We start from the raw sequence: 21,848 nt of genomic DNA on the forward strand, positions 1-21,848 counted from the left end.
TAAACTTTTTGTAGGTCATCATGACTCATTCTCCGATTTACACGACTGTAGTGTTTTTAGAGACTTATTTTGAAAGAGAATCTGAAGTTGATTGATACATATGTGACACCATGTGCTTATTTCCAATCGTTTTCTGCTAAAAATCCTGGAGACGCTCCGTTGCTGCTGGAAAATTACAACTCCATCCTATTTTAAATTATGCACATGTGACGTTGCTGGTGTACATTAAAATGCAGTGATTCCTGCTCTTATGCTGCTCATATGCTGTGCATTTGCTGCTTTGGTGTAAATTGGGGTCACACCTCACTCTGACTGCACCAGTCCAGCTGTGACTCCAGTGTCGTAGTGGTTTTGCTGTGGTGTGGCATTCACACTCAGAGCGATGTCTGCTGTGCTGTTATGTCACCGCCAGGCCACATGTTCACACCATAACTATTCATTTACAGTAGAAACCAGAAGTTTACAGACACTGTATAAAAACACATACTTTTTTCCTCACTATCTAAACTAAATCCTCACTAAATCAGACTAAACATTTCCTGTTTTAAGTGAATTAGGATTACCAAAATGATTTCTATTTGCTAAATGCCAGAATACTTTCTTCAAAGTCACAAGTTTGCATACAGTAAAATGACTGAATGTCTTAAAACAATTCAGGAAAACCCAGATGATGATGTCATGTCACACACTGCTTCTTTGTGTAACTTTATGGAAAAATTAAAAAAAATCAGCCAAGATATCAGATAGAAAATTGTGGACACAAGTGTGGTTCATCTTTGGGTGCAACTTCCAGATGCCTGAAGGTGCCATGTTCATCTGTTCAAACAATTATACGCAAATATAAACACCATGGGAATGTCCAGCCGTCACACCACTCAGGAAGAAGACAGGTTCTGTTTCCCAGAGATGAACGTGCTTCGGTCCGAAATGTTCATCTGAATCCAAGAACAACAGCTAAAGACCTTGTGAAGATGCTGCTGAAGCTGCTAAGAGTGTGTCATTATCCACAGTGACACGAGTCCTGCACCGACATGGTACAAGGTTTGAAAATTCATGAGCAGACCTGAAAAGACATATGCGAGTATCGTGGCCTACAAACTTGGCTCAGTTACACCAGTTCTGTCAGGAGGAATGGACCATCATTCCTGCCCACTGTTGTGAGAAGCTTGTGGAAATACCTGGATGAAGATGAGTTTACACTGTCATGTTAAAGGGGTCATATCGTGTAAAATTCACTTCTATGAGGTTTTGTTAGTTTTCCTTTATCATTAGTTTACTCAAAGTTGTATTTCGATTGATTCGTGCACGTTTGATTAATCCTGTATCACCAGGCTTCAGTGATAAACCTATGCAGGAACATACGAAAAAAACAGAGGAACATACTGTATTTTCCACTGGAATTTATGAAAGAAGTGCTCCTCCAATGACAAACCCGCCCCTCTGATGACAGACCTGCCCCCTCCTCTCTCACGCATGAGTAGAAGCTCCACAGAGCGCTGACAGATTAAGGGTATGAAGATTTGTCACTGAAACTATGGGCTCACTTGTATTATTCTAAAATTAACACATTTTACATAGAAATAGCTCTGATCCTACAAGCAGACAATACCCACGACGGCTCTTCTGCAAACCTGGCAACACTGCAGGTACCACAGTGGGGCGGAGTCCTGTTTTTATGTCATTAGGCAAGACACGTCACTCACTTTACCTGAGTATGAATGTGGTGCATGAGTGAGCCTCCACCCATTACACACTTAGAGTAACTTATTATCTGCAAAAGTCACAATGCAGTTTCCTTTAGGCCAAGTTACTGTGTAGAGGCGACCCCACTCCCAAATGAACTTTTTAATGTATATTTGAGCAATAAGATCTCCATGGAGACAGGCACTCCGTTAGAAAAGTTGCACATTGCACTTTTAAATCATGTAATGGCAGGTTTAAATGCAGTTTTTACGCAGGGAAAGGGTCAGGGATAATCTCCAAAGTCTGAGCCCTGTCACCCGATCATCATGTGGCCTCAAGAATTCAGACGAGAACGGTCAAAAATGTACTTGAGTAAAAGTACTATTACTTCAAGATAACAAGGGATTATGTCATTAGTGGCGCAGTTTCTATATTATTACCAAGACAAAATTCATAGTTCCAACCAAGATATACATTAGGACTTACTCAGTGAAGTACAGACTTACTTATAGACTTTTCCACGTGTAGCCAGGGGTGTAGCAACAAATCCTGGGCCCTCGGGAAAAATCATCTTGGGGGGGCCCACACTACATATTGTCTTTTGAGAAATAAAACAATATGTAGTGCCCTCTCTCTCATTCTGACACCCCTGAGTGTAGCCAAAAATGTACTCAAGTACTTCTCAAAATAATGTTATTCATGTTTTGGTAGTCTGATGAAAACTTATGGTAGTAGTAAAAGTAGCAGTAGAAGTAGAAGTAGTCGTCCTATCCACCTCTAAGTACTTGTTTTCACCTGTATCTTTGCCCTCTGTACACTAAAATTCAGACTAATATGTGTCAAACAAGAAGAGTTAAAAAAAAACAAAAAAAACTTATATGTGTCAACAATAAAACACAGAAATGAAAATCTGTTGCTTGAATTTTCACTATGAAGGAACTAGAGGCACTGCTCTGTCTGAGGCTCTGTGATTTAAATTAGGCTTTAAATCTAAGTTTTGTTTTAACAGGAAATTCAACAAGTGATAAAGGAAATAAAAGGTACAATGTTCTTGCCCAATGAAGGGGATGTCAAGTAATAAAGCTTTTTAGACGCATTATATAATTCATATATCATATCAAAACATAATAATTCATATCTCCTTTGAATATTGTCATGTAAGCACCATTTTTATACTGAATGCATATATTCTTTGAATGCTGTATCCTTTTGAGGTATGTCTAACAAGCACTATATTCTAACACTGAAACTATTCACTCATTATAACAGCCTCTCTTTAAAGGCAACATTGTGAGATGTGAATTATGGGAGACAGTGGGTGCTTTCCACAGACTCCCGTACAGAGATAAGGCTGCCGGAGACTCAAGGCCGGAAAAACAGACCGGTGCGGCTCGGAGAGGTGAACGAGGCCGGAAGGAGGGATTCAAGGCGTCTACCTTCTCAACAATATTTGCATATTCATGCTGCATGTTACATTTTTGTCTTTGGGGCCAGGGAAAGGCAGACAGACCGCCTGCTGCACATTCGAGTGATAGATCATTTGACCCTGGGTACTGTATTAGATTGTAACTGTCAGGGGAATAAACTTTTGAGATTTGAATTGACCGAATCCAGTCGTCATTTTGATAGAACACGCCTAACACCAAGGACACAACAACAGAATGCACTGGAAGAAGTAGGGATTGAACCAGCAACCCTCTGGTTCAGAAATGGTCCAAAAACGTGCCTATCGTTTTGAATAAAAGCCAGGGCTTAGGAGACATGGGTGGAGACTGGATTTAGTATTGATAGCATGACTGGCAGAGTGGGCACCACCTCGGACACTCCTCTGACTCTGGTTTGTTGTTGGAAGTAAAGACAAAAAACTGAAGTAGGTGTGAGGAACTTTGACCACATGATGGCACCTGATGGGTTTCAGCTTCCTCTTATATGGTGCCATTTTGACAGACAGCATACTTTTACTCCTACTTGAGTTTTTTTTTTTTTTTTTTACATCAAAGTAACAATTCTCTTGAGTAAAAGTTTTTGTTTTTATGTGAAAAACATGAGAGTTGGGTTTCCTCTCCACATACCTGTAACTTGGCCTGAAGACAGTTCAATGCAATATTGTGGTACATTCCAGGCAAAGCAATCACAGCTCCATAGAGACAAGCAGGTGACAGAGTGAAAAAAGTTACGTACTTATCCTTTAAAGGGCCTGTATCTGTTTTTCCCCATGTAATTAAGTCTGTTTTACCCCAATACAAATATATTGTAAAATAAGACCTATGTCAGCTGTCTCCATCCTATGAAAGTATTTTAATTCTTTGTGAAACAGGAAGTGCAGAGTTAGCATGCTAGTTCTTGTTAGCTTTATCATGGCTGCCTATGACAGCCATGAAAAGCTCTTATGAACTCATCAAGGTGAATAATTAGGATGCTCAGAATGCATAAAGTAAATGAGGAATAACTTCGGACCACTAGTTCTGTTTTTCATGTTTTTAAGGCAATAAAAATCAGGTACATCCCCTTTAAAAAGTGTAAAGTAGCCTTATCATTTATTCTCGACGTTGGCAGCACCAAACCTGATATTCAAGTTACCCTTTAACCTCCAAAGCAACAGTCCAAATCGTACGTGTGCAACACTCACTCTCCCACCGGTAAAAGCCTACAGGGGCTTGCAAAAGTATTTATCCCCCTGGAACTTTTTCAAATTTTTTCAAGTCACAACCACAAAATGAAATATTTTTTAATTTGCCTTTTATGTAACACAAAGTGGTACATAAGTGTGAAGTAGAAAGAAAATTATACATAATTTCCATAAACAAAAAATACAAAACTGAAAAGTGCAGCATGCAAAAGCATTCAGCCCCCTTAAGTCAATACTTTGTGGAACTGCCTTTTGCTGCAAATACAGCTGCAACTCCAACAGGTTTTCTTCCAAGATTACCCTGTATTTAGCTCCATCCATCTTCCCATCAACTCTGACCATCTTCCCTGCTCCAGCTGAAGAAAAGCCCCTCCTCCATCATGATGCTGCCACCACCGTGTTTGACTGTGGGGATGGTGTGTTCAGAGTGATGTGCAGTGTTAGTTTTCCTCCACACGTAGCGTTTTGCTTTTAGGTCAAAAAGTTCAATTTTGGTCTCATCAGACCAGAGCGTCTTCTGCCACACATTTGCTGTGTCTAAATGACTTCTAGTGAACTGTAAATGAGACTTCTTATGGATGGTTTTCAACAATAGCTTTCTTCTTGCCACTCTTCCATAAAGACCAGATTTGTGTAGTGCACGACTAAGTTGTCCTGTGAACAGATTCCCCACCTGAGCTGTGGATCTCTGCAGCTCTTCCAGAGTCATGGGCCTCCTGGCTGCATCTCTGATGAGTGTGCTTCTTGTCCGTTCTGTATTGGTGAGCGGTCATGTCTGGGTCGGTTTGCAGTTGTGCCATACTCTTTCAATTCTGGATGATGGATTGAACAGTGCTCCTTGAGATGTTCAACACTTGGGAAATCTTTTTAGATCCAAGCCCCGCTTTAAACTTCAACACAACTTTTTCTCTGACCTGTTTGGTGTGCTCCTTTGACTTCATTTTGTGGTTTGCTCCCCAACACTCTGTTAACAAACACAGCTGCATTTATACTGACACACACAGGTGGACTCTTTTTAGTCATTATTTCAACATTCAATTTTTCAAAAATCATCAGGCAACTTCTAAAAGCAATTGGTTGCATTCAAGAAAAAGGGGCTGAATACTTTTGCACGCTGCACTTTTAAGTTTTTTTATTTAAAAAAAATGTGCAAATCTTGTAAAATATTTCCTTCCACTTCACACTTGTGTGCCATTTTGTGTTGCTTATTCACATAAAATGCTAAGAAAATGTATTTAAATTTGTGGTTGTGACGTGACAATATGTGAAAAAGTTCCAGGGGGATGAATACTTTTGCAGACCACTGTACAGTATATGTTCTATAAGTCAGTGCAGGAATTCCCAGTTTTTCACGTGAGAGAATGAAGTGTAGAGTGAAGAGAGGAGCCTGCCCAGAGCCATCATCCCATCACTCACTCAGTACCCCTCTTATAGCCCCCCCATACCCCCCTGTGCGCCCCCACTCACCCCCTCCCAGCTGTGGACCCTCAGGCAAGCACATAAAGAGACTATAGCAGGGTGCAGGAGGTCTATTGCTCATATAGTGTTTCTAACAGGGACAAAAGACCTGCACTTCTAAATGATCTGAGTCTATGTGAGGGTAACACTACAGGGGCATTTAAAGTGGCTGTACCAGAGTTTTTTCCCTGTGTATTTGAGCAAACGTTGTCTTGCCGCAGTATATTTATTGTTAGAGAATCAGGAAGAGAATCAGGAAGAGCGTGATTGGCATGCTAGTAGTGATTTGCTTTACCATCATGGCAAAACTCCGCTCTTGTCTCTGGGAGCTTTGAAAAGAGCTTATAAACTCATCACCGTGAAGAATTAGGATGCTCTGAATTCATGAGGTAAATGAAGAGTGTCTGCTTTAAGTGAACTTTTAAACATGTAAACATTAAACTTGCACTGAGTAACTTTTCTGACAGAGGGTCCACCACCAGCTTAACTCTATGGTTATTTACCTGGAACATCCTACAGGTATTTTAAAGCAACACTGTGAGACTTTCTGGAGGTGGCACATTACCTACAGGTTTCCTTGGAAATACAGCTAAAACTAACATTCTCCTTGGAGACAGATAGTTTTGAATGCCATACTGTGGAAGATTATAGGTTGAAAAGATTATTTAGGTCTAAAAATTTGTGGAATAAACAATTTACTGAAGAATGTTGGTCCAGAACACTTTGTAAGACTGTACTTGTACAGTACCTGTTCAGTAGTTGCTTAAAATGATAAATAACAGTTACTAAACACAGTTGGATGTTTTAAAATATGCCTTCTGTGTTCAAAGGAAATAAATTACATTTTTAGTTTCTTCACTGACATCACTTGATATCGAGTATCGGCAGATACTTAAAGTATCGACATCAGTATTGGAGAAGAAAAGTTGTCTCAAGCATCTCTACCTGTGACCCAGGTTGGTAATAACGGAGTGATATTAAACATCGCACAGCTGGTCAGTTATGTAAAAAGATCGAGAGCAGGAAACCACCAAACATAGCTCTGTGAGCGCCCGAGGCTCTGCAGGTGCACCTGACAAGGCACAAGTCTGCACAGCTTTATATGGACCAGTGCACCTCATCTGATATGAGACGTAATTAACCGTTGGATTTATACAGCACCTCCCATGATCTCCAAAGTGCTTTAAATGCATTATTCATTCACTCATTCAGTTGGTGGTGTTAAGTTACTATTGTGGCAAAACTGTCACTGTGTTGTGCCACTAGCGTCCCACTGTGGCACCTGGAGTTCCCCCTGGTCTCCCACCCAGGTACTCACCAGCCTCTGAGATCTGACGAGATCAGGCTTTGCCAAGTAGGTTTGGCCACAAGCTAAAAAGATAATAAGTACATGACAGAACTATTTATCATCAAGTTTAGTCTAATTATTTTAGCTTTGTTGCTGCTTGAGTAATTTTTTTTTTTTTTTAAGTAACAGTACTCTTACTCGAGTACAAACTGTGGTTACTCTTCAAACAAAAGCAATATGAAATGATCTGAACATTTGTGTTTCTTGCACCATTTTTGCTCATTCAGATGATATGTTTCTCATTTTTGTATCTACATTTTGAATATACCAATAGTACCTTCCCCAAATATTTTTTATTCTTGAGCAATTTATTCCACATGTACTTCTGCACTCTTGCTTATTGAATATTCTACCCACCTTTGTTAAGCCAAGTTTAAAATTAAAAGATGCTGTACATTTTTACTGTCTTAAAAACATGAACAGAACAAGGTAATTTTAAACAGTTTGCAGTGCTCCAAAGTTATTCCTCACTCACCTTTTGCATTCAAATCTAATTAATTTAAGCGTTCCTCAATTCTCAGGAACCAGAGTGGAGTTTGCGTCACAGTAAAGTAACAAAAAGTAACAAAAACTAGCATACTAACTGTGCACCACCTGACAATCGGACAATAACAGTTTATAATTAGATGTAGATTAGCTCAAATACATGGAAAAATCAGGTACAGCTCCTTTAAGTTGTTAATAAATTAAACCACACACATGTTTTTCAATTTCCCAAAACTTTACTGAAATAATCTGTTACAAAGTGTGTACAGACAATCCTTGGCCTGATGAGAATTTCCTTTTTTTACACCAGATAAGACACACAAGTCCCACAATGAAATCAGAGAGTCATTATTGAAATATACATTACTTCAGTTGAAAAGGTCTAGGAGTCTAACAGGCAACATTAGCCGAGCCGGAGTTACCATTCGGGAACATTCACAAACTTAAGACTGGAAAAATAATAAATATATTTGGGCCAAAAATAGTTTTAGCTTTTCAAAACGCGAGTCACTCTTATAAATAGTCTACAGTAGTTACAATTCTCAATAGAAAAAACTAAAATCTACCAAAGTTTGAAGCTCAAAATAGCGAAAGACAAAATATTTTCTTTACAATACAAACATTTACCTCATTTCATTAAGTGCTTGTGTTCAAATTTGGAGCAGAAACGGATGATGCTTGAAGGGATAGAATAGGTATGGCTAGCCAGGCTATGCTAATGACGACAAACGTAGCAACGGGTACGAGGATTGAGTGAAATGACGTAACATTCTATTGGAGACTATGGCTAAATGCTATGATATGAGCTAAAGTACATAATTTGGTTTTGACGAATACAATACTGGGCATTTTTAGCAAGTAATAAGTAACCACATCAAGGAAATAAGTCGTTAGCTTAAAAACAGACTGAACTAAAAGAAAAGAACGTTTATGTTGATTATGTATCTTTAAATAACCTTTAACCCCATGATTTAAAGTCGCACTATGTAACTTTTCCATCTTCTTGGCTCAATGGTTGTTGCTTAACCTGGAATGTTCACACTATGTCATTAAACTAATCCATCAAGTAAAAAGTCTGATCTGTGGAGAGATGACCCCGCTCCGTTTTTCCAAGATATTTTTGACCAACAGAAACGCTATGTGCAAATGTGACACAGGGAAGTTTAATGCCATACTGTGGAACATTCTCGGCTGAGCGTACATAATTCTCCAAGGGCAAGGAAGTGATGGACTCCATTCCTGATGCCAGCATTAGATATATTATTTGACAGATAGAAGTCATAATTTTTTTGAGATGTCACTGTAAGTACTACTCTCCATCTATTCCCCAAAACTACTATACTGAACATTTATTAATTCTACCCTAGGATGAGTCCAGTTTCGACAACTTCAAAAGTGATAAAACTTGATAAAAATAAACACTTTTCTTGAATAAATAGTACTGCCAACAGTCATTGAGTCATTGTGAGTAGCTGTAGAGTTTGTGATAAATGGTTCAGTCCTGAGAAAAGGGAGCAGACAGGAGTGACGGGGGGCTCTTAAAGTCTTAAAGGGGCAGGGCTCCAGCAGGATCTTAAAGGGGAGGGCCTCACTCCAGGATGGCCCTGTAGATGCTGGGCTCGATGTAGTCCTCCCTGTACCTGGAGTTGATGACGCGCTGTCGTTTGGAGTTCTCTCTCACCTTGGGTTCGGTGAAGTTCTTGAAACGCATGTCTGAAGCTACTGACTGGAAGATTAAAAGAAAAAAAAGTTACATTTACTTAAACTGAATGGCAAATGTATGACAAAAATGTTTCTTTCTTTGTTGAAATTATAATAAATATGTTGACACTGAGTCAGTTACACTTCTGCTTCAGCTTAAGTAGTCACAGTAGTTTTTAGTTTTGTCCTGGTTGCCAACAGGTTTAGTTTTGGTTTGTTGTGCAACTTGTTTTATCATATTTTCATTTTGCAGTCAAGTACTTTTCATTTTGCATGTTTCTAAACAGGTCAATAACAGTACCAATAAAACATGTGTGTTTTAATGTACACAAGTATCTCATGCTCTCAAAATAACCTAAAATGCATCATCAACAGAGAAGGTGGCATTTTAGGATCAAATGTTGTGGTTCTCCACATCTGATCCCTAACTGTTAGATAGATAGAAGGAATACTTTTATATTTTACAATACAGATGACATGGCCAAACCTCCTTGTCTAGCATAAATGTGGTGTGTGCATGAGTGCAACCTCCCTTCCGCCAGTCTGCCCCAGGGCAGCTGTAGCTATAATAGTAGCTTACCACCACCAAGTGTGGAGTGAATGAATGATGCATGTAATGTGTTTGGAAAAGTACTATATAAAACTAATGTGTTATTATTATGTCATCTCAAGCTTCTCTTTCCCGACTGTGAGAATGAAACCTTTACTACAGACATGTACATGATTCTGAAGTCTCTGTACATAGTGTCTGGTGCTGGGGGTTGTGTAATTACCATTCGGGACTTGACTCGTTTGGGCAGGTCCTCCTCCAGTGTGTAGATGTCGTCTGGCTTCGCACTCACCTGAGAACCGTCCTCAAAAACCACCTGTGCAAAAACATGACATTACCTCAGACAGTAAAGTCACTGGTGAAAAGGTTTATTTTTGTTAATACACACACACACGTTTGTACATATTGTATGTATTACAGATGTTTGTGCTGTGAGGACAGGCCCCTAAATGCTGGGCTTAGTCGTAAAGTGATTCATGGAAAGGTAAAATATTGTAATGTTTGAATTTGTTAGGTTGACTGACTTATATTCTTGAGGCCTTCATATTTCACATTATGTAAATTTTCTAGTAGGGGGGCGGCCACCTGTGGAACATTCTAGCATGTGGCGGTGGACCAATGCAATTATTAGTGTAAAAATCCAGAATAAGCCAATATGTGTATAAATATAAGCTACTGTGATCTATTACTATGCAATAATAAAGAAACACAAATTTAGCGTCATGTCTGTTATATAGAAGATCTGGTTTCAAATGGTTTGGACATTTTTAAAACTGAGCTGGTAAACAAAAAGAGACCATCCCAGCCGACATAATTAGTTATGTAAATAAAAACAAAAGCTATAGCAGGTATAATGTGCCAGGGCAAATTATATCATAGTTGAAAGCTCCAAAAAGTGGATTTAGCATAATACAGTAAAAAGTAGAGAGTTGCATACCAGAAACACGGGGTCTGAATGCGCTGCTATGAACTTGGCGCCGTAGAGCAGCCCGTCTGTCCATCTGACCTGTACTGGGTCTCCTTCAGGAGGAGGGCCCATAGTCACACAGTCCCGGTCCTGTAAAACAGCACTCACTTTTACATTCTATTACTGCATCTTAAAGTGCATATGACTAGGGCTGTCGCAGTAACTGCAATATTGCAATACTGCAGCATGACCAATCACACCACACATGGGCTCAAGTGACCGCGGTAACTGCATTTTAATGAGGCTCCACACACCTGCCCGTGGGAATTTTACTGTTCAACTATAAACCAATCATGTTTACACAGCTCTAAACTGTGGAGACGCTGGGAGTATGTGTTGGAGCACAGTGGCGAGAGAGGAAAAGATGCCTCTGCCCCTTTAAGAAAAGTTGTGACTTTGTCGGCGCTTAAGTTAAACATCCCTTCAGATGGAGCTGAGTGTAGCGGCAGATTTGAATGCAAATCCACTTATGGGGTAGTGCTAAAACCACATGAATTCTGGCTCTGCCCTCGATAACTGAAACTAATAAGTGTCCACGAGCGCTCTGCCCACAATAGTTTAGTACAGGACAGTGTTATACCATAATATATTCTTGTAACTCATCTTTAAAAGTACATTTAGTGAACAGAAGTGGCTGTTTCTGATGTGAGCACACGTACATGTCTGTCACTCATGCCTGGCAGTTGTTTTATGTTGCTATTTTTCAAGTACTACCCCAATTTACATGTATTATTATGGGTCTACATGATATACAGCACACACTGCACACCGTGATACTGAGGCACGCAACGGGTCTTCCTATTTTTCCACTAATTACTTTGTTTGGCAGGGAAGTTTTAAGGGTAAGTTACAAGAAAATTACAAAAATACTGGACGTAGTTATAACTATTTTGTAATTTAGATCAGGTTCATAGTTTGCATAATGGCCTCTTTTTTGATATGATGGTTGCTAGAAAAAAATAGAAAAAACTAGGCAAGATATTTAGTAAAATCTTAAATACAAAGTTATGTTAACTATGTTCTGGTGAAATGAGTAGTCAAAAGGGCCATATGCACTTCAACAAAGAGATTTTATTCAGCTATTTCTAGTATTAGCAGCCAAAAAACTTGAACAGAAACAATAGTACTGACCACGATGTCTTCAGGGAACAAATTGTCACTGTAGGAGCCATCGTCAAACACCACCTCGTAGAAGGTGGCTGTGGTGAGGGCGGAGACTTCACTGTGGTAGTAGCGGCCATTTTTGTGCTTACAGATAACCTTCTGCCCCACCTTCAAGTCCTTCTGCGCGCTCTTGTTACGCTGGAAAGAAAACAACACAAGAAATGTGCTATTTTACATATGTAGTTATTTCTAATATTTTACTAAGCAAATTTAAGCATTTTGTGGGTGGCACCATCCTTAAGTTAAGATCCTACTTGAGGCACAAATAAATGCTTTTGAAATTCCATTGAGGAACCTCAGCCTTGGTCTAAATAATGAATGTATTGAAAACTAGTAAATGTATCATGTTTGAGTGTAAAAGACAAGCGGAGACCACAAGGACTGTAGCCTGTGGTGCACTGAAGAATGAAGCAGTTAATGAGGCTTAAAATAGTTGTATAAAAAATCTGGGGGCAAAAATTTCACATATCTTTATTTCTACAGGAAGAGCCCAATGAGAGTAGCAGACACTTTACATGAGCGCCCTGTTAAAAAAACAATACAAACAAAAAAAAACCCCAACAAAACACATAACTGCATAGGTCTGGGGAAGCTGCCTGGACCTGCCCCGCTTCAGCCCTGCAGCATAAGCCGTTCAATGAATCCACTCAGTCCATGTGTTGAGCCCACAGTCTCACCATCATGTGCGGCGTTAAAGTGCATATGACAGGTTTTCATGTTTAGTAATTATCACTTGGCTTGGTGAGATAACATCTGTGGTAAATATTTATCATAGCATGGAGTTTAAAACACTGTGGATCAATATCCTGCAAGTTTAACCTGGCAAAGCAGGTTTTCAGATATTTACCACATCTCCAGCTTACGTGGCTTTGGGCTTTTCCATTGTCTGTTTTCTTGGAAATCTTGGTTGACTGGTGGTGAGCCATGTCTGATGCAATATCTATCTGTTAAGACTTGAGCTTGGATTGACTACTGAATTTTTCTCAAAGCGTTTTACAGTAATGAATTGAAAGCGATCCCAACTTTTACATTACTTTGCTTCATTCAACTGATTGCATAAATACAGTTTGCCAATGTCATTTTATCCATGTTAACTAAAAGTACAATTGACAGTACTGATGATGGCAATGGAAAACCCAATTTCAGTTTTGTTACATGGGCTGTAATGTGATCAGAATTATGTTATCATACACACAGTCACTATAATCACTACATCGACTTAAAGAAAGAGTTTCATTCTGCTGTTTATTTATTGCAGCTCATGATTTTTTAACAGTATTGTAGATTTAGAATATTTTTTGTGGTTTAAATCTGCTCTTGAGTTTTTGCGTCAGTGGCATAAATGTGTGACTGACACGTGTCTGTGTCTGTGAACACAGATTTTCCTGTGGGGACAAGATAGTAACTGATAGGGAAATAGCACTGCTGTTCTATACTGAGGACACTGCCAGCTCAGTCCTTGTTATCTTGGCCTATGTCATCTAGGGTTGTCAAAAGTATTGAAAATCAGATACTAACTGATACCAAAACTAGTATCGAAACTAGATTCCATTTGAACAAGTATCAACAAGTATTTTATTTTATTTGTGCCATTTGCTATATAAATGTTGTTCATAATTGAGATGAACAAAAGGCCATGAGTTTCTACTGCAGCAGCAAAGAACCACCTCAGCCTCTCCATCTTCTATTACACCTTTCTCTCCCTTCGTCACATTGCTGACTGTGTGTGAGCGTGTTCATTTGTACTGTATTTGGTTCTTACCTCTGGAGCGCTGGGAGCTCTGTGTCTGTGGCAGGTGATGAAGACGATGAAGGGCCAGTCATCGGGGTGCATCAGGATCCCGGCGGCCTGGGCACATGTGGGATGAAAGGCCGTGGAGCAGCGCCCATGGGAGCACTGCACACAGCACCCGCGGGTATCGGAGGTCAACCGCGTTCGGCACAGAGCGCATTTCTGCAAGAACACAATGAGCATTGAGTGGTTTGGTCATGAAGAATGATATTGCTACACTTTAAGACCAAGTGAAGCTCACAGGGGTCGGGAAGAACGCTTTGGAGGAAATCCAACTCAAAAGGAGTCGTATCAGACTGACTTTGTTTCTAGAGAACAGAGTTGTCAAAAGTAGTTTCAATACGCAGATACTAATCTATAATAAAACTAGCATTGAAACAAAGCCCATCAATATACATCAACCTGAACTTTCTACAGAGCAGAAATGTGTGCACACATTTGCAACTATGACAGCAGTAGCTCACACTCACCACTGAAAGGCTGAAAGGAGCGCTGGCTATTTCTACACCAATTATGCAGATATTGCAATAGAATGGATTTTAATAAGTGTGTCTAAGTGTTATAGATAAGTCTAATAATATCAGACGTGAGACTGTAAGAGCACACAGAGGAAGTCTCACTTCCCTTTACCGTTTTGACATCATTGTCACAAATAGTGAAGGCCTCTGCTGGGGCCACTGAACAACAAAGGCCACTTTAGTCTTTGCTGACCAGTTTATTCTTTTATTATAAGTTTATGGTTTTGCAATGAGCCACAAAGTCTAATTTTGTTTCGCCAATCAATCGTTCAGTTTAGTTAAGACTATGGGATTGTGGTGATGTCACGTCTGGGGCCGACTGGCATCTTTACAGCTAAGCTTTGTTTTTCATCAAACAAAAGACAATTATCTTAGAAAAACCTGTTAAACCACAAACTGTATCACATATGTAAATAATGTAGTAATAATCTTGCCTAACACAGGATTACTCATGTGTATATCACTAACTGCTTGTTAGCGTTAAACAACTGCAATCTCTTTTTAACATGAGATGTGTGACTGCTTTAAAAAAAAAAATTAAAATTAGTAAACATCCGTCCATTGTTTTAATCAGATGACGTGCCTTGGACCTGGAAGTGTTGTCATACTTAACGACTATTTTAGACTCACAGAAACACTGGAACAATGATAAAAAGGTTTACTATTGTGTCCCATAGCTCCAGCAGACTGTGGACTGTGAGTCATGTGCGGCAGGAGCAGGGATGACCACACACTCTACACACTAAACACACTGTAGACACTGTACACAGAGTAATACAACAGGAGTGGGAGTGGAGAGGTCACTTCTGAGGAACAGGGAGGAGGAAGTCTGGAACAAAATGGTATTCATCTCATTTTGTTCCTATTTACTGTAATTCTTTGCCTTTAATGCCTTTATTTTAATTGTATTTCGCTTTGAATTTTATATCAATTTTAATTTGACAGATTAGACTACACATTTCACTAAAACAATCATAAAAAAACAAATATAGCATCATTATATTTAAAAAAAGGTACAGTCTGTGAAGGTGAAGGTAATAAAATGATACTTGGGAATATTTTTTTGCCATACTAAGGAAGACTACAGCCAATGGAAAAACATTTCCATGGAAACAAGCAGGAGACCTATTTGGCCTCATTCAGGCCAAATAAGAGTCACACTCACAATAAGGACCGTTTGTTGATTAGCCTGTTTTTTGGCTAAAAAAGGTACATACTGTGGCTTTAAGATTTTACTAAAGATCTTGCCTATTTTTTTCTAGTTTAAAAACAATGAATGGTAATGTAGCGGTAATTCCTTATATTTTTCTAACTGTTTCCTAGCAACCATAATGTAAACAAGGGCCAAAACTTGTCATTTATTTTTAATAATTTAATTATATCAATTGTGCAATTTAGACAACACATTTATTTTGTGAAATGAATGTTTAAACTGTCAGAAAAATGACATGTGCATAAATTGTCTCATTTTCATGACATAGGTGGACGGATTCAGTTTTAGAGCGCTACCTTCCTGTATTTTTTGCAATTTTCCTCAAGGTTTTCCGACAAAGTCTCATTTAACTGATATGCCTGTATGATAAATACTTGCTCAGAAATTAAGCATGAAAACCTGACATATGCACTTTAACGTTTAGAATTATGCATTTTATGTCCTATCACCACCTATCACTCATACACCACATTCATACGTAGGCCTGGTGGGTCAAGTCTTTTGCCCAAGGACACAAGGACAGTCTGTACATGTTTAGGTGGGGTTGTCACACTACTGGTGGCCAAAAAAAAATTCACTACCTGGATTTAACTAAGCAAATAGGTCCGAGCCTCCTCCAGTTGGTCAGGTCTAGGTTCAGCAACAGTCTGTGCTCAAAGAATGAGGTCAGCTGACACCTGAATATACTGAATGACCAGGTTATTCCATCAGTGGATTTTTTCTTCCCTGATGGCACGGGCATATTCCAAGATGACAATGCCTGGATTAATCGGGCTCAGATTGTGACAGAGTGGTTCAGGAGCATGAGACATCATTTTCACACAGACCTTAACCCCATTGAGAATCTTTGGGATGTGCTGGAGAAGCTTTATGCAGTGGTCAGACTCTACCAGCATCAATGCAACATCATGGGGAAAAATTAATGCAACACTGGATGGAAATAAATCTTGTGACATTGCAGAAGTGAAATCAAAACAATGCAACAGCGAATGTCTGTCATAATCAAAGCTAAAGGCGGAACAACCAAGTATTAGAGTGTGTGACCTTTTTTTTGTTGGTGGCGACTTTTTTTTGGCAAGTCTGTGTATAATACCTTGTATATGTATGGAAAATATTTATGTTTATGGCAAGACTTTCCAACAGGGGCATATAAAAGAGATGCTAAACAAAAAAACTCCATGAACTCCAGTACTACTACCACTACACTGCCTTCCAGATGCAAAAAATATATTTAAAATGTCCGTTTGTCATATCTCATGCTTCCCTGAACAGCACGTTCAGAATCCGCTACTAGTCAAATGTCCTTACTGGTGCGTGAGGCTGTGCACAGATACCTTATTTGAATGATCTCAGTTTTCATTGAAACTCCAGTTTGTCAACACAGATGGCTCTATTAATCTATCAGGCTTTTTTTTAATGCTCTCTCCTTGTGCTATTCTGCCAAATGGACTTTTCAGAGCTTTTAACCATGTTATAGTTGTTTTTAATTCACATTTACCCACTCTATGTTGCATTTAGAGTGATTTATGCATGTTTGAGTAATCTTTATTTTCCTGTATTCAAGACGTCTCAGATGAATCACAATTTTCTCCGCCACTGGTACGCGCCCACTGGTCTGTACTCACTTTGCTTGCCAATTTTATTTTCTTAATCGATGATACATGTACGATTTAGCAGCGTCACGTAGCCATTTTAGGACAAATGAAAATAAACAGTTTGCTATGATCTGTAGCTACACATAGTTGTGATGATATTTAGCCACTTTACTGTAACGGAGGCAGAAGGGAATCGGCACCACAATTTTCTGGAATCCAGCAAACTTGTTTCTTTTAGAGTTTATTTAAAATGTCCAAAGTACAACATAATGATCCACGGGTGTCATCAATTGTAATTATATAGCAGCAGTGTTGTTACGATACCAACTCTCATATTAACATTTCAAAGTCTATATCGATACTAAGGAATACACTCGATACTCAGTACAGATTCCAATACCACAATGGTAATTTTTTAAAAACAACACTCTTTAGACAATAGAATGTGATTTTCAACATTAAATTGTACTTTCTTTTATATTACCATGTGGACTTATATCGCTGTAATCCCTCCATGGGCCATGAGTGTATACAAATATGTGGGCTTTTACTTCGTCTGATACAGCTCAAGGTCATTTTAAAGCTATTCAGGAATGGTTCATTCTGTCGTGTGAACGTGACTTTTTTAGTATTGATACCTGCTCAAAAAAATCTACTTTTGATACTAGTTTTAGTATCGATTAGTATCTGATATTTGTTACTTCCGACAACCCTATTCAGCAGACAACAGCATAATATGTCCTAACAAATATTAAGACATTGTCGTAACACCAAGGTGAGAACTGAAACGCCCCTGGTTTGCAATTCTCAAGGCACCACGCAGGTTTAAGTTCTTCTGTTTGGGGAAAGGGTGTTGTTTGTGTAAACAAATACAAATGCCACCACAGCCAAATGTGTCTATGTCAAATGAATAATCAGGAAAAAGAACAGTAAGTAACAGTAAGGCCGGTTGGATTTTCCCACACACTTTTGGGTGTCTGTAGCTGTGGCACAAACAACCACACAATAATAATATTTGCCAAGGACAGACAGAGACTGCAGCGCATTGTGCGCTCTGCTGAGAAGGTGATTGGCTGCAGCCTTCCATCGCTACAGGACCTGTACGTCTCCAGGACTCGGGGGCGAGCAGGCCGTATAGCAGCTGACACTTCTCACCCTGGACATGGACTATTTGAGCCACTTCCCTCTGGCAGGAGGCTACGGTCCATTGGGACCAGAACCTCTCGTCATAAGAACAGTTTCTTCCCCCCTGCTGTTTGTCTCATGAACACTTTATAATATTTGCACAAAACTGGACACTTTATAACACCGGCCACTTTAATAAGCCACTTTGCACTGTTGTTCTGATGCTGCTGTTGTATATATTTTCTACCTTTTATTTTATTGTTTTTTAAGCATATATTTTTTTAACTTCGTGCATGCCCTTATTTGTATTTATTCAGTGTGTTTTATAATAATAATAATAATAATAATAATAATACATTTTATTTGAATTGCACTTTACTTTTCAAAGAAATCTCAGAGTGCTACAGACACAGAAGAAACATAAAAACATTATAAATCAGAAAAGGTAATAAGCATATAAAAAGACATTACAATTGACATTTGCAAACATTAAATAATTAATAGCAGTTATGTTGCACTTTATCACCAAAGTAAGTTCCTAGTTTGTGAACTGTGTTCACAAACGATGGCAATAAAAGGATTCTGATTTACACAATTCATTTTCACGCTTGGAGTGAATCTGCAAGAATTAGTTTTCAGTCCTGATTGACAAATGTAAAATATGTTACTATGTGGTCTTTTTTCATTTATACAACCTATGCAACCCTGTAGTTTAGTTTACATCTGAACATCTACGTCTGAAATACATGAAATTATGGCCAATATTTCTAGGCTGAAGCCATATATATCAGTACTCGAGTAATTGTTTATTTACTTAATTATTATTAATAATAAAAATAAGTTATGATCTTATACCCAATGCAGTTTGGATTTGGTTTTCCTTGATCTGAGAAAGGCATTTGACACGGTTAATCACAAAATTCTGCTGAATAAGTTGCAACACTTCAACTTCTCTGCCAATACAATATGTTAGAATTCAGTCACATCTTTCCTCCCCCCTTAGTCTCTCCACTGGTGTCCCACAAGGGTCAATTTTAGGTCCATTATTATTCTCACTATTAGGGATGGGACGATATTAAATTTTAGACTCACGATTATCATGGCCAAAATAATCGCGATTAACGATATTATCACGATAATTATTAACCTGTTAACGTTCCGATGGCCCGGGCCTACTTTACAACTTTACAGCAATGTACATACACTTCTACGTCACCCGCACAAACAATCTACACATCAAATGAAAGCTGCAGCGCTCGTCTTTCTGGATATGCAAACCATTTTCACCTGCAATCACCACAGTGCTGACAGGAAAGACGTTTTTATAGAAAAGTCACAAAGTGTGAATCTGGACTTCACTTACCATTGAGCGCTCTGGTTCTGTCAAACGTCAACTTATTCACACAAAGTTGGCCTCATTTGTTCCGTAAAGGTCCAGAGAATATAATCCAGTCAAGAAATTATGTCCACAAAATAAGATCCTCCATGTCCAATCTGCTGCAAGAAAGTACTCAAAATATGAAATCTGCTCCGTCAGTTCTTTGTATTTCTTTTGTCGATTTCAGGCATAATAAACGTCTGACAGCACCAACTTTGTTCCCCAGTGCTAAACACACGTGTTAGCTTGTGATTGACACCAGTGTTGGCCAATAAGGTGGGGGTTGTGGGTTACTGAGGCCGCAGACAGAGAATCAGTGCTACAGATGACTGAAAGTTTACACCCCACTCTTCCCCTTGTAGAATCAACCAATTACATCACACACATTTAGTGACATTTTCCCCTTACAGCCAATGAGCAGCGGGACAGGATGATGTATCACATGCCATGGTTTTCCGTAAACAAACGTACCCGGAAGAAAATGTGTACTCCTCAATGCCATGCTGCTGAAATGGACCGGTCCTTGTTGCGACGGAAGTGACGCAAGTGCCCGTCGACGAACACTTAATTTTTTTAATTAAGGCACTTTGGTGAATTGGGAAACGAGTGGATGCAGAAATGTGTGCATAATGGCGCATTTTACGCACTGTTGTTTTGCGTTTTAAACATGACGAAACTGACAAACCAAAGGGAGGACGTGACCGAGGACACTGTGGATGTTTGTACCAGTTAAACTAGAGGCATCTCTGACCTGGCAAAGAGTAAAGATCCCCCAGTGGACTCAGGAGTAAAGGACCTTATTTTTTGATGGATTGGATGCTGTTCTCGATCGGTAAGCGTGGTTTATTCTGCTATTGACTTAATTGTAGATAAAATATACCGTGTATAATCGTTAGCTTTGCTTCTGTACACATAGTGTGCATTCGGACCATGCGCTCTGGCACATTTGTGTTCAGCTGTATGAATTAGACTTAATTTGTCTATTGTTTAAAAGGTGTTGTTTTATTCTGCAGTTTGCATTATTGTAGGTAAAAATCTAAGATGTGCACACATTAGCGTCTCATAACGTTGTATTGGAACTGGAAACATGAGGCTGTGTGATGCCGTAAAGGCGATTATAATCGTGCGCGATGATCGCGATTATTAAAAAATGCCACGAACGATTAATTGCGGACCTTATTTATCGCGATTAACGGTATTATCGTATATCGTCCCATCCCTACTCACTATACATCAATGATCTCCCATCTGTTTGCTCTAATGTCTCTGTCCAGATGTATGCTGATGACACAGTTCTTTATGTCCATGGAACAAACATCTCCACCGTATCTGCCAAACTCACACAGGCCCTAGTTCATGTCACAAATTGGTTACAGCACTCATGTCTACAGCTAAACACATCCAAAACAGTCGCAATGTTCTTCACCAAATCTCATAACAGCTCCTCCATAAATCCTGATGTCCGTGTGTGCGGTGAACAGCTCCAGGTGGTTCCAGAATACAAATACCTCGGTGTCAGCCTTGATTCAAAACTCACTTTCAAATCCCATATAAAAATCATCAGTAATCGCATCAAATTTAATCTCAGCAATTTTTGACACATTCAACCTCAAATGTCCATACAGTCAGCCAAAATGTTCATACATTCCATGATACTTTCCCATATCACTTACTGTCTCATTGTCTGGTCTCACTCAACTTCTACAGCTCTAAAACCCATCCACTCTCTTTATAAACGGACCATCAAAACTCTCGATCAGAAACCACACTCTTATCACCACTGTCCAATCCTCCAAAAACACAATCTACTGAACTGGGAAAACATGGTCAAATATGCTCATCTCTGTCTCACATATAAAATCATTCATGGCTTGTCATCTCCTCCACTCACACAGTTTATTCACATCAGGACCTCTGACCACAAAAGAACCAGAGGGGCATCGAGAGGGGACTGCATCATCCCACTCAGAAAAAGTCTCTTTGGCCAAACCACCTTCTCTGTGAAAGCTGCCCATGACTGGAACACTACCCCCACCACAAATAGAAGTCTCCCCACTTACACCGCATTTAAATTACAGTTAGAGAAATGGTTAATTGAAAATCAGTCTCGTCACCACTAACATCCACCTCTTGATGCTCCTGTCTCCATCCTGCCTCTGTTTGAGTTTTGTTGTATGTCTGTGTCTGTGTATGTATGTAGACAACGGTATGTTGTGTTTGTGGCTGAAAATGAATGTATGT

General features: G+C 39.2%; 1 protein-coding gene across 2 annotated transcripts in view; it reads right to left on the reverse strand.

Annotated features, from left to right (window-relative positions):
* Positions 1–7,825: 7,825 nt before the first annotated feature.
* The window catches only part of kdm4ab (lysine (K)-specific demethylase 4A, genome duplicate b), a 38,767-nt gene continuing 24,744 nt past the window's right edge, over positions 7,826–21,848 (reverse strand). For both annotated transcript variants that reach the window (XM_033982614.2, XM_055228399.1), the window contains 5 exons: positions 13,749–13,940; positions 11,954–12,124; positions 10,793–10,912; positions 10,079–10,171; positions 7,826–9,330 (listed from right to left, as the gene is read on the reverse strand). In XM_033982614.2, coding sequence (XP_033838505.1) covers positions 9,193–9,330; positions 10,079–10,171; positions 10,793–10,912; positions 11,954–12,124; positions 13,749–13,940 — 714 coding nt within the window. In that variant the 3' untranslated portion in view covers positions 7,826–9,192. The remainder of the gene's footprint in view (positions 9,331–10,078; positions 10,172–10,792; positions 10,913–11,953; positions 12,125–13,748; positions 13,941–21,848) is intronic.

The sequence above is a fragment of the Periophthalmus magnuspinnatus genome, chromosome 17, assembly GCF_009829125.3.
Source record: "Periophthalmus magnuspinnatus isolate fPerMag1 chromosome 17, fPerMag1.2.pri, whole genome shotgun sequence".
NCBI lineage: Eukaryota > Metazoa > Chordata > Actinopteri > Gobiiformes > Gobiidae > Periophthalmus > Periophthalmus magnuspinnatus.